General features: G+C 37.1%; 1 protein-coding gene across 1 annotated transcript; it reads right to left on the bottom strand.

Moving 5' to 3' along the window:
• Window positions 1-945: 945 nt before the first annotated feature.
• On the bottom strand, window positions 946-13,568 carry LOC135198849 (zinc finger protein 574-like). Its single transcript, XM_064226820.1, is given in 8 exon segments — window positions 946-1,396; window positions 2,176-2,289; window positions 8,955-9,140; window positions 10,776-10,906; window positions 11,803-11,912; window positions 12,756-12,872; window positions 12,875-12,906; window positions 13,214-13,568. Coding segments are annotated over 8 exon segments (1,233 nt in total). The 5' UTR covers window positions 13,306-13,568.
• Window positions 13,569-13,990: the final 422 nt, after the last annotated feature.

The following is a 13,990-nucleotide window of genomic DNA, read 5'->3' as shown; positions in this document are numbered from 1 at the left end:
CCCCGAAGGGGAAGGCGCGAGACATGGAAGTTGAGCGGGCGGCAGGAAAGAAGACGAAGTGTCCGTCACCAAAGGAGTCGCGGGAGAGCTTTCCGACGACTCCTTTGCAGGCCTTCGCTTCTTCCTGCCCTCATACAAAAGTCCACTGCGCCTCCGACCAATCATTACACACATCACAAGGCTCGGCTCGGGTGCATTCGCGCCCCCGACACCGAGCACACCAAAATATGAGGGTCTATCTCCGGGGAAAGATCGGAACTTCCCGCATTTACGCCCTTCGGTACCCGGGCATAGTCTCCGTGGGGTAGCGAGGCGTGGAGATTCCATTATTGATCAATTCAAAATTGAAGAAATAAGAGAGGAAATGATTGTACTTAAATGTTCACACACAAACACAACCAAATACTCATGAAAGCAAACGACGAGAAGCGGGCAGAGAGCGTCGAACACACACGTCCACTCGCTGTGAGGCCGAAAGCAAAAGTGAGTTGTTTACCTCCCAGTCGCGCGCGCGCGCCTGTCGGACAAGCAGTTAACTACCGAACCCCTTGTTCGAAAGCTTACGACCTATCCAGCTGCCGCTAGTACCTTCCTATTGTAAAAGGACCGAAGGTTTGTATGCCGTGTCGGAACAAATAAGAATTTGTGAAAGAAATACTTACCATTAGCATTCCACTGTTCCCATCTTTGTCAGAGCTAAAATTACTGATGTCTCCCACAGCAGCACTACAGTCCTTGCTTTTGGATATCTTTTTACTGCTGGAATCAATTCTTTTACTTCTTGGTCTTTTTTCATTTTTAGTCTCAATCTTTTCAGGACATAGTCTCTCCCCCAAGTTCTCACTCAACACTTCACTATTATCATCAGGTAATGGTGAGACCTTGTTTCCTACATCAACACAAATCAACTTTGGATTAGGCATGACAGTGTCTGGAGAACAGACCCTAATAAAGTTCGACTTCAGAGTCATCCTCCTCAGAGTCATTGAGCATTCGTTTCTTCGATGTACTTTTGCTTCCCATTCCCCAGCAAAGATTTTCACTTTGCAAATAATCATCTATATCTTCAGAAGTACTGCCGTCACTAAAAACACTCTTCTCGTTTAAATCACTAGTAGGCAACACTGAGCAACTGGAAGTTAAGGAATGAGTTCTTGATTTTTTGGAAGCAACTGGCACATACTTAGAATTAATTTTAACGACAAGCTCCTTGGTTTCAATGTGTTTCTGCTTCGGGCGAGATATCAGCAGCTCCTCTTTTCGTCTTGCTGCTCTGATATTACGCCAAGTGGCTGATCGATTAGAACTAACTGCTGAAGCTGATAAGTACCTTTCTATAGTTGTTGGAACTCTTCGCTGGTCAAAATCTTGATCGATTCTTTGCACTATACTCTGCCTGCAAAAATATAATTTTACACATGATTGCAATATATTCTACATTTATCTAATATATCAAAAAACTTAAGGAAATGATAACTTAGTAAACATTTTGTAAGAAAGAAATGAGCTACTAGCCATGAAAATATCTATCCAGGAAACACATTACTTACAAATTTCAGAGACAATTTTAAATGAAGAAATTACTTAACTAAGCATTACTGTTCTTGCTCTCCAGAACAAGACTGCATAATTATCACTGTTCCTCTTCTACGCCAATGACCATTATACGGAGACCTTGAGCATACATTCAGCATGCAAGATTCATGGAGTGCAATCATTGCAGTAGGGATATTTAGTTTCCCTTTAGTTACAACAATTTTCTTAATGGCAAGATAAACCAAAACAACTCAAATGGAGCTATACAGCTTCTGCAGGGACAAATTTGGACTTCATTCCTACCAGTCTAACATACATGCATAGCCATTCCTTTTATTTTGTGGGGAGGTACTATGGCAAGCCTCCCTTGTGATTTCTCCACTGTTTCTACCTTCAATATTTTTATTCATCACTGTCTATTACATTTACAGTATTACCCACGTGCCCATCTATCAATTTTTGAACACCTTCCCACATATATACACACACTCAGTACCCATTCTCTGGGATAAGTCTTTAACTTGAATTTGCCAATTCTAAAGTACACTCGTTAGCCAGATGCACAAGGCAGCTATTAACAAACTATCTGTTTGAAAAGCTATATGAGATCTAATTTATGAATAATAATCCTATATTTACCTCATTGCCTCATTAGTAGCATATAAGTCTGATTCCCTGTGATGGTGACTGTGTGCTTCATAGGCCCTCTTAGAATAAAAGAGAGCTGTACACAAATTGCACTGAACTATTTGCCTGAAAAAGTAAAATGTGAAAATCAATTGAAGACAGCCTTTCCTTGCCCTTGTAAAAAACTGTTATCAAATAAATTAGGAAATTTTTTTGTGCACAACAGGTAAGTTTTTCTTACTTTTCTGAATTTTACTCTGTTTCACTCGCAGTAAAGAACATACATGAGAATTAATTAAAGAAATGCATATTATTTTCAAAGTAAAAAAATTTCACATCTTATGGGGGAGCACCGGCACGAATGCCCCATTGTAAAGTTAAACAAATGCCTTGTTCCTACCTTATGACTGATGGATTTGCGTCAAATTTTTACCACTTATTCTGCAACTAATAATGAAAATTCCCTTATCAGGAAATTTACAAATTCAACCTCTAAGTTCTTTTTCTTCCTAGTTGAAAAAACAATTTGAAACTTTTCAAAAATAATATGCAACAAAAAAAGTTCCACTCGAAAATGAATTTGACAATAAAATATAGCTCTACAACACTGTAAAAGTTTATCTGAATTTGGTTGTCTTCTTGGAGATATAAGCATTTAGTTTTGAAAAAAGTAAGTTTTGAGAAAACAGCAAAAGAAAAAAATGAAGTTTTTATTGTAAAACTAATATTGTAATACCTACCTGGAACACCTGAACTAGCCTGGTCACTACCAGCCCGAACCTCATTTATTAAAATTTACCAAATCTTTGGTTAAAATAAACGATCAGTGTTGACCAATCTTCTGGCAAACACCCTCGTTACCTATTACAGCCCCACCGCTGGTAGCCCTGCCTCACGGGCCGGTCACACCTGCCCTCTCACGTCAATCTTCTAACTCAATAACTCTGTATGAGAGGGGAGGGAGGAGGGTGGGAATCATTCAGGTGTTCAGGTAGGTATTACAATATAGTTTTACAATAAAAACTCATATTGCAATACACCCCCATGACAACCTGAACTATAGCCCGATTAAAACAACTTAATTTGGATTTGGTGGGGAATCAAATCTGGCCCGGCCCTCCACTGTACTAGTTGTCAGTTCAATATAATGAGTACGCGAGTCAGTCTCAAGTTCATTTGTCACTCGTCCAAGCTAATCTCCCATGTGTGGCCTTCTAGGCCTGCCCATATGTGGAGGGAAAAAACTCCTGCACCTCTACCCTAAGGTCAAAACTTATTGAGTGCGGAAGGGATACAAACCTGTTTCTCTCAGCTGGCTATGTGACCTCACCTAGTAGAGGAAAAACTGAAGACCTCCCATGTGGCTCTCGGCCTCTCATGTATGGAGGGAATCTGAAGACCTCCCATGTGGCTCTCGGCCTCTCATGTATGGAGGAATCTGAAGACCTCCCATGTGGCTCTCGGCCTCTCATGTATGGAGGGAAACTGAAGACCTCCATGTGGGCCTTAGCCTCTCATGTACGGAGGAGACAACGGTGTCGTCGATCGTAGTGATGTCCTCTCTTGTAGTGTGTACCTGCCTGTCTGTACTCTGCCTGGTTGGCACTTGGAAAAATACCCTCAGATAGACCCAGACATGTTCTTTCCTATCTTTCCTAATACTTAAAATCCTCTTGTGAGATATCATATCATGAATACCTTATACATATTCCGAATATTCGCTCCCTACTCTAATACTAACTCAGACAGCAAGATTGTGGGTTTAAAAATAGAATTTAGGCCAAAGGCCGAGTATTGGGACCTATGAGGTCAGTCAGCGCTGAAGGGAAATTGAGAAAGTTTGAAAAGGTGTGAAAGGAAGAAAAACCTCTGTTGCACAATGAGTCCAGTGTTAGGAGAGCGTGGAAAATAGGGATGAGAGAATATGGAGAGAATATGAAACAGAAAAAGAGAGAGAGAGAGAGAGAGAGAGAGAGAGAAGAGAGAGAGAGAGAGAGAGAGAGAGAGAGAGAGAGAGAAACACAATCGTCTAGGATAAAGAGAGAATATAAAATCAGGGAAAAGAGAGAGAGATAAAAAGAGGGAAGAGAGAGAGAGATAAAATCAGGGAAAAAAGAGAGAGAGAGAGAGAGAAATTACGATCGTCTAATATCTCCACCTCCGCAAAATTTCAGCAAGTTAAAAGGGTATTATCTTAACGATAACACTCTTATAACTCCGTACAGCTATGAACAACCGAACGAGAACTTGTTGCTAATGCGATCGACTCCTATAACAACATTAATTTATTGTATTGATCAGCGTGTACAGTAATCGAATCCGATAGCAACATCCGTTATTGTATCATCCGCGTAGGACGGTAATTACTGTAATCATGTTATAAATGCAGCTGAAGCTAATAAGGCAAAATTACGTTCATCAGCAACCTGGACAGAAGTCCCGAGCTTATGTATGAATTCCAACGCAGCCGTGGTAAAAGAAACTAATAGCATGAAAGAGCTCATTACTGTTGTTTTCACACGACAAGGGATTAATAACGTATATAAATAAGGGGTTCGTAATACCTATGAAAACGAGTGAAAAACGAACGGAATCCCTAAATTTAACGCCATCTAACCCGAGGGAAAAACTAGCTTCCAATGAGACGTATCAGTCAAATTTTGGTCTTAAATTACATCGTAAGACGAACAGTATGACTTCGTTACTAAGTTAAGTATCCAGATATTCATTAATATGCTAACTAAGGACAAACAAAACATTAGCCGAGACCAAGTGATATGTTGAATCTGAAGCCAAGGAGAAAAAAAAATAGACTAGCCGGCATCCTGTCTGTCTAAACCACACCTCCCTACAATAGTGCTGTTTGACGACAAGCTAGTGTAATTGTAATTTAATTGAAAAGTAATAAAATATTTTAAAAGGTTAATTTAAATTAACTTTATTAGGCCTAATATTAATTTCAGTTGTCATTGTAATTTGATAATACGACTGGTAATAATTTGTAACTGTAATTGACATAACCTAAACCAATGCAAATACTGACGGCAATAGTCTGTTAAACGTATGAAGACGTCATACATACAAATTCTTATATCTGACATCTGATTATATGCCCCAAGATAGATACGTCATTGACTATATTAAATGTCAACATAGTTGAAGACAAGTCTCCTTTAAGACGTTTGTACAAACTTGGCTAAGTGAGAGTGTTGTTACGTTAGTCATTTTAGTCAATCAGGAGAGAATGAGAGGATACGGCGACGCAAACCCGTATTCGTCATCCGCTGATTCCAGCGTGAATGACTGCCGAGTTTAGTGTTTATACTACGCCAATATGATGATACACAATACAATTATAATGCTTTAGTCGTAACGAATCAGATCTTCATTCTGTTTCCCCCCCGATTACATTCATATTTAATTATCCTCAGATCGGATTCTCGTTCGTTTTCAATTACACCTGTATTAAATTATCCGAAGTCAAGAATGCCTTAAGCCTACAGCGTTAGCCAATATAAAAATAACTACCGATATGTTGTACAGCGAATACTTTAGGTTAGGCTAGGCTACTGAATATGCATACGATATATCATCGTGAACACTAGGCTAACCGTAGTTAATTTTATTCGATTTCTCTTCATACTGAATATCGTAAGTCAATATGCATTGAACGGAGAATTAGTTGATATTAACAATTATCGTATCGTATACGTAGAGGAAAGTAACCTTAAAGACGAGGAGCATATCTGGAAAGACCAACCCTGGCCTAAAAAAAGCTTCTGATGCAAGGAACTCGAAGCAGGAAAATCCTAAAGATGCTCTAAGGACACTGTGCCTCTAAAAACTACTACTTTTTAATAGAAAAACCGACCCGAAGAAGCCTGCACTTCTCTTCCTAAACTAAACACTATGTAGCCTATTATCCCTACTCGTCTATATCTGACCTAAGTTTTTTTTATCATCCTGAGAACTTACACATCGAGGGAAGGGGAATCTGCTGCCAACACTGCCTGCTCCGCGCCAGGGGGGACGGCGGATCCTGCCCGTGGGCTTGCGGATCCCCATAACCCCCAGCACCGGTTAGGGCTGATTCTGGAACAGGCAGGGGAGCTGGAAAAGACGATTAGTAATTTCAGTATCCCTATTGCTCGATCTATCCTCAAATAATCTTGACCTAAAATCGGTACAGATGTCATCGGGGGAAGGGTGGGGAATCTGCTGCCAACACTGCCTGCTCCGCGCCAGGGGGACGGCGGATCCTGCCCGTGGGCTTGCGGATCCCCATAACCCCCAGCACCGGTTAGGGCTGATTCTGGAACAGGCAGGGGAGCTGGAAAAGAACGATTAGTAATTTCAGTATCCCTATTGCTCGATCTATCCTCTCATAATCTTGACATAAATCGGTAACAGAGATGTCATACTCGATGTCAGCGTACTCTCAAGTCTCTTAAAGAGCACTGTCTCTAAGTTCTTTATCTTGATCTACGTTAGTCTCTTCCTGCCTACAGTTACTTCTTAATACGAGACCTTTCCTATGTTTTGAGATACCCTAACATCTGGTCCAAAGACCACTCCTGACATTCCAAACATCTGGTCTTTACATTATATTGAACAGGCCTACAATTTACGCATAAAGGAATGACTATCGTGTCATAGGGTACTCATCCTCTTCTTGCATTGTTGGCAAAGACGATACGTTGTTGAACTTGTCCGCTCGTCGTTTTCTGTGATGTCGTGGCCGAGGATGCAGTAGTCGTTGTCGTAGCCTGTGTCGTTTCTTCCTTTGCAGAATCAATGTCTAATGACAAGGTATTAAGAGCAATCCAACCGTTATCCAAAGGGATGCGTAATTCGTCACCAAATTCAATCAAATCAAAGGTGCAAATGAAGGCCGGGCAAGACCAAAAAGGAGTTCGCTGTGGATACATCTGTACTCCACCGCGAACGATAAGTGATTGACGTGAGAGGGCAGGTGTGACCGGCCGTGAGGCAGGTGGGCTACAGCGGTGGCTGGTAAAAATAGTAACGAGGGTGTTTGCCAGAAGATTGGCAACACTGATCGTTTATTTTAACCAAAGATTTGGTAAATTTTAATAAATGAGGGTTCGGGCTGGTAAGTGACCAGGGCTAGTTCAGGTGTTCAGGGGGTATGTATTGCAATATGATTGCTTATTTTGTTCATCATATAAGAAATATGCCCTGGAATTTACAATACAATCAAATGAATAGAACTGCTTTTTTTATTTATAGGTTACTTAAAATTTGCATTTATGAGGAGCGCCGACACCAGAAGGCCCCATTTTAAAGTAAATGACTTTCTACCTAATGATTAAAGGTTATTTCCTTTTAATTTTTACCGTTTATTCAATTAATAATATTGAACAAACAAGTCTTGTTTCAGTCTCCTTGGAGATCTAAGCATTTAAGTTTTGAAAAAAAGTGATCTAAGCATTTAAGTTTTGAAAAAAAAGTAAGTTTTCAGGAAACAGCAAACGAATAATATTTTTGGACTCAAAAATGAGAAACAATCAGGAACATCTGGATTCCTCAAGCCAGTTATCCCTATATCATTATAAGCCATTTTCTCTATGAAGCTACCATTAGAGAGAATGGGATATTGTAATGGGGAACAATTATTTTTGAATAAATGTTTTCAAATTAATTTTTCATGCTTTTTTTACAATTTGTCGTTCAGTACCGTAAAAGTGATGAACAAAGTTGTCCATGAACCAATCTCAACATTTCTTTTAGCAATAACGTTTCAAGATATGTTCATCTATACGTAAAACAGTCCAAATTAGCTTATAGTATTTCAAACTTGATCCAATCTAGGATCATTCATAGACTCAAATTTTTACAATCTGTCGTTCACAGGGCCATACAAGTGATGAACAAATCTAAACAATCTTTACTAGCAATAACTTTTCTGGATATGTTTATTTACACATAAAACAGTGCAAAAGAGTGAATAACTTACTTCATCCTATCTTGAATTATTCACAGACTTTTTTTACAAGTCTTTCGCAATTTGTAGTTCACAGTGTCATACTATGAACAAAATGGTCAACAAACCAATATGAATATTCTATTTTAGCATTATTGCATTATAAGAGTAAGACCAATGATTCATATTTTTAGACTGGCAAAGGGATCACCTGAAGGACTTGTTTTTAAATGAGAGATGAAGTAGAGAAAGTTGAAGAATTTTAAAAACTCACATATGAAAAGACCAAAAAAAAAATAATAAAGGCAGAAAGTAGACAACAAAGTTGAAACCAGAAAAAAAAAAGTGACTAATTAATGTGAATTATCAGCAACTATTCAGCATTAAAATTTTTCATTAAAATTTTTCCTTTTTTCTTTGAAAGTTTATGGAATAGTATTTGTATGTTAATTTATATATGAGGAATCACTCATGCTTTCTCTTGGACACATTAAATACACTCTATAAGGAGAAATAATTTGTGAAAAGATGAAAAAAAATAAAAAAAAGAATGCCACCATGCCTCAATATTATTTAATATATGATGATAGTTCACCAATGTTACATTGTGTATGCCTGCTGATGTTTGGAAGAATTGGAAATTCAAAGCTGAAAATATTTAAAGTCACACTCCAATAAAATATACAATCACCGTTATGTAGATATCTTAGTAATGTACCACCTATCAAGATAAATACAAGAAATATATAAAAATTACCAGACAGGTCATTTCTTTAGCTAAAAGGCATCAACATAGTATATGATATATCTGTATAACTGCACTAGAAACAAATTATGAAACACTTACTCTGGCACAGAGGTGCGTTCCAATTCAGAGTGACGGGTCTCGAGATGCTTTTGAAGGTTGTATTTTACTTGATATTCACAGCCGCACAGATGACAGTAATATACGCTATAAGCTTCACCTGCATTGTTCAGAACTATTTTCAAACTGGGAGCAGGAGTGTCAATAGGGTTAATCATGCGATTAGACCTGCAGAAATTAAAATATTGTCATGAGAAAATTTCTTTCATAAAGTCAAGAAAGTATTGTAGTGAAAAAAAAGAAGTACATAATAGGAAGAAGATTAATTTTTTGTTCCAAACAACAAAGAAGGAAATGAAAATATTTTAAATTACAAAATAAAAAAAACGGATGTAGTATCACTTACACAGTTTTTATGGGTAGTACAGTCGATCCTCTGTATTTGTTGGGGTTAGGGACCACAAACCCCCGTGAAAAGCCAAATTCTACGTTAAGTTGGTACCCCACTCTAAAATCACTTATAACTACTTATTTTAATAATTTAAACATCAAATATACTTTAAACTAAAATGCTTATAATTACCTATTTTAATACTTCAAACATTAAATATGTATGCCTTAAACTACCATCCTAAAACACTTTAATATCATTTCAAAGTTATCTTAAAACATTACCTTGAAAAACATATGCTTACAACTACGTGTGAAAACTAATCAATTTCCTCCTATATTCAGGCAGAGTCATTTTCTGTCATACAGTATTCAAGCCATCCTGTTTTCTTTTTACAGTAGATAGGGGAAACAATGGGAATTCATACATACATAGTTAAGTAATATACCTAAATATTTGAATATGCATTAAAAAATAATTTTATTGATATTTTGCTGATTATGTTAATACTGATATTTGAAAACTAGTACATAAATAACTTTTTTATCATAATAATGTATATAGTAAAAAAATAACATGAAAATACAGTAATTAGAGAATATTGCTCTATGAAAAAATCTGCGCATTAGTGAATTTTCAACTATTTATTTGGATTTACATTCCGAAACAAAAATCTGAGACTACCTGAAGCCATGAATGCTAACCTGCAATATGGGGGGGGGGGTGTCCAGTGTAGATTACTCTGAAGTTCTTAGAAAAAATAAAAACCACATGTGACAATCTTAGAAAGAACATAGGCCTATTCCACAAATGGTTTAAAAAAAAAAACTTATTACTAAAAATTTATCACTCATGTGTAACCCACAACATGGTCTTTAGGATGTCCCAGACACTACAGTCTTTGTCTAACAGACAGATGGATAGTAGCAGTACGGTACATGTGTGCCACTTGCATCCAAAGATACACAGCAGAGTTGCTAATTCCCTTAGTTTTTAAGTAGTCTGGAAACACAAAGATACGGCCAGAAGGACTGGAAGGAAGGAAGTTGTTTTATCAGTAATATCTCCCATGAGAAAATAAATCTTTTTTTTTTTAATTGGGTTTGATTCATCGTAACAAATTATTAGTTTTTAGTCTGAATATGAATTCAAGAGGGAGGTATGAGTGGTCGAATGGCCAAGAGTACTGACACCTTTGTGAAGCTGTCAACCATCTCACATAGCCCTATTCCATCACTCAGAAAAAAAAGCTTCCTCCTCAGGTTCATTTTTTATCTGGTTGGTGACAGTACTGCGGACATGGGGTGAGGCAGTCACCTGCTGTGGACCTGTGGATCCAAGTTGTGCATGTGCCATACTACTACCACTCTTCTGCCAATTACAAATTAGACAAATTACTGCAGTGCTCATAACATTTGGAGACCATACATACTGGCTACATATGAGACTGAGGTTATGATGAAACAACTTACCCTTTGTGAGCAGAGTCCATGTGAAACTTCCTAGCTGCAAGATTGTAAAAAGATACACCACATGACATACATGGAAAAACTTGCTTTGGTGTAATTGCCGGGTGAGCCAGGACATGATTATCACGATTTACCTAAAAAGATATGAGACATGACAGTACAATAAGTCTGGGCAAAGTGTTCAAAAATATTGCTATAATAAGTAAATACGTACAGGCAGTCCCCAGGTTACGACGGGGGTTCCGTTTGTTCTTGAGACGCGTTGTAAGCCGGAACACTGTCAAAAATCCTAAGAAAACCTTACTTTTAATGCTTTGGGTGCATTGAAAACTATGTAAACTGCATTCTTATTGCATATTTCATAAAAAAAAACTCAAATATTGACTATTTTGCATTTTTGGTGTCATATTTCTTCTGCCAGATCAGCATTGTAGGCGTCATAACCCTGGAAATAATTTCAGATGAATATAATTGAAAAGCACCTGAACCTCGGAACGTCGTAACCCGGGGACTGCCTGTACAATGCCATATCTGAAGAGGCAACAGATAAGAAAAATAATAAAGGAGAAAACAATAATTTCAGGTGTAAATTGAGCTTTCATCATTACAGGTATGCCGATTGATACTGTTGAAACTCTGGGTAGTTACTAACACCACAAACTCAGTAAGTATGAAATGTGCATGCAGCTCATAGTATACCCTGAGGGCAGAATTCATGGTCTGGTAAATGGGTTTGCATATTTTTAGCATGAACATAACTTAGCACTTTATCTAACCAACAAGACTGTGGACAAAAATTTTGCACAATGGGTTAGCATTAGGAAGAAATTTCTAAAAACAAGCATGGTTGGAATAACAATAACATGGTTTGATTCACATCACCAACAACCTGGGTGATCTACATAACCTAACATTACCTGACACTGATAGATTATGTAAAACAAGAGACTTTTCCTTTATTGCTAACATAATGCCACAGCATGAAAGGTAAAATAATACACTTATATTTGCTACAGCATAAACCACCAACCTTTATTGGGAACATCATGCCACAGTGTGGACAATAATGTTTCACTTCAGACTCTGGATGTTTGCGAAACTTGTGAGAGATGGCAAGGGAAACGGTGCTGAAACGTTCACCTATAATACAAAACAGAATTATAAACATTTACAATATTACCAGTTTATCAGAATCATTGTAGATGAACAATTTACAAAATACGTACTGTTCTTTACCTACATACCTCATAAAGCGAAAGGGTATGGTTTTCAGCAAATTTGAGTTTATTTCCTCAGAAATATCTTCAACTCGCTTAGTCACAGTATTATTCCTCAGAAGAATAGTTTTAGCTATTGACATCTTTGTTTTCTTAAATTTATCTGGGAAAGACTGTCAGTCTCTCTACAGCAGAGATATGTACCTAATCAGAATATGGTTTTGAATGTTTTAGCTAGAATATGTGATGCCTCATAAGGCAGAAAGGTATTTTAAATTCGGTACTTGGGCCTATGAAGACTTGGTGCTCATGAGCAAGATTTTAACAACTTTGAAAGAGCACTGCCACACCATCAGAGAACACAGAGGAGCACCAGGTTGGGAATCCCTGAACTGAAGCACATATATTCATCAACTTTTTATCAATAACCACAATATTTTGCCACAATTAAACTAATCTAAAAATACTGTGATAAGCTAATACTCAAGAATAACTAAGATACAATATTTGGCTATACTACATCAATGAATAAGCAAGTCATTTTCCACAAGGAAATAACCTGTTCTATTTGAGAGTGCAGTATTACTACAAGTCTTATACTACTGCCTTACATGAAACCATTGCACCTTTCTGAAATGAAGATGTAGCTTTTAAATAAATTAAAATTAATTGTAGTAAACTATAAAATAAATTAATTTGAATCACAGTACAAACTTCCTCTAGGCTACATATAAATAAAGTTCCTAACACATGAAAGGAAACTTACCGCATACATCACAAACTGCATTATCTACAGCCTTTGGAGAAACAGGCGCGTTATTCTTTTCACCCACAGCTTTACTGGGACTCCCGTTTTCAGTCTTCTTCTCCACCACCCGAGGTTTCCCTTTATATCTATTTCACGATTTGCATGACGTCTGAAAGGAAACTCTTCATGAATGAGATAGCCACTGTACCCTTCACTCTTATACAATGCAGGCTAACTCTATACAATGTGGAAATGCCAAAATTAACCAGTACCAGTGAGTAGCATAAGATCACTGGCTATACAGTACTGCTAAAAATACACAAGAGAAACCCGACGTTGTGTTAAATAAAAATTACTAATGAAAACTGTGCTAAAAAATTAAGACATGTGAAACCCTAAAGGTTATGTTAAATAGCATACAGTAATTACTTACTAATAAAAATAGTGCTGAAAAATGAAGACAAAGAGAGAATTACCTGAAGTGTGCTTGCAATTCATCCTTTGAGGAGAATACCTGGCTGCAGAACACACACTGACGAGTGTTTGATGTTTCCCCAGCTTCAGACATTTTTAAATCTGAAGAAAAGACATTTTTAATAATGAGGTAAGACTGACATTTAGGTCATGCCAAAAACTATATCCTGGTATAATAATCTTGAGAACAACTTTCAATATCATACTGAACTTGGCCAATTCAACAGCCTTCATTTCACTGCAAAGTAAGCCCCACACAACACTGCATATAACAATATAGTAATAATGTTTAGCTTATTTGTAAACACATCTTTTGTCTGGTAAAGATTATGTGGAAAGACATCACAGCTTAAAATACCACTGAAAAAATGTTTACTCATTAGTAATGGCTTACCCAATCTCTTTAATAATATTTGTACTATAAAGATTTCTATGAATATTTCACTAGACTGTAACTTTCTCTAGCCATGATTTACCCTGACCATTAATGATTATGATATTCAATAAAAAAAAGAAAGATATGAAACAGTTACCCAAAAACCACTGCTTTTTCTTACCTTTCACTTATATTACTCTCAACTGTTTGTAACTATAAACTAATGTGACAGATAGAATACAATGCAGTTACACTACCCATGCACAATAGAGTTGCTAACCAAAATGGTTATTTCCTCACTTAACAATTATTACTTTTAACTCATCAAGGAGCATTTACTCGCTGGAAGACTTTATCCTAATCCCATGTATAAGGTTTAGTCCCATAATAAAGATTAACGCTA

This window comes from Macrobrachium nipponense, chromosome 22 (genome assembly GCF_015104395.2).
Source record: "Macrobrachium nipponense isolate FS-2020 chromosome 22, ASM1510439v2, whole genome shotgun sequence".
Taxonomy (NCBI): Eukaryota; Metazoa; Arthropoda; class Malacostraca; order Decapoda; family Palaemonidae; genus Macrobrachium; species Macrobrachium nipponense.
This window is presented reverse-complemented; position numbering and strand designations above follow the sequence as displayed.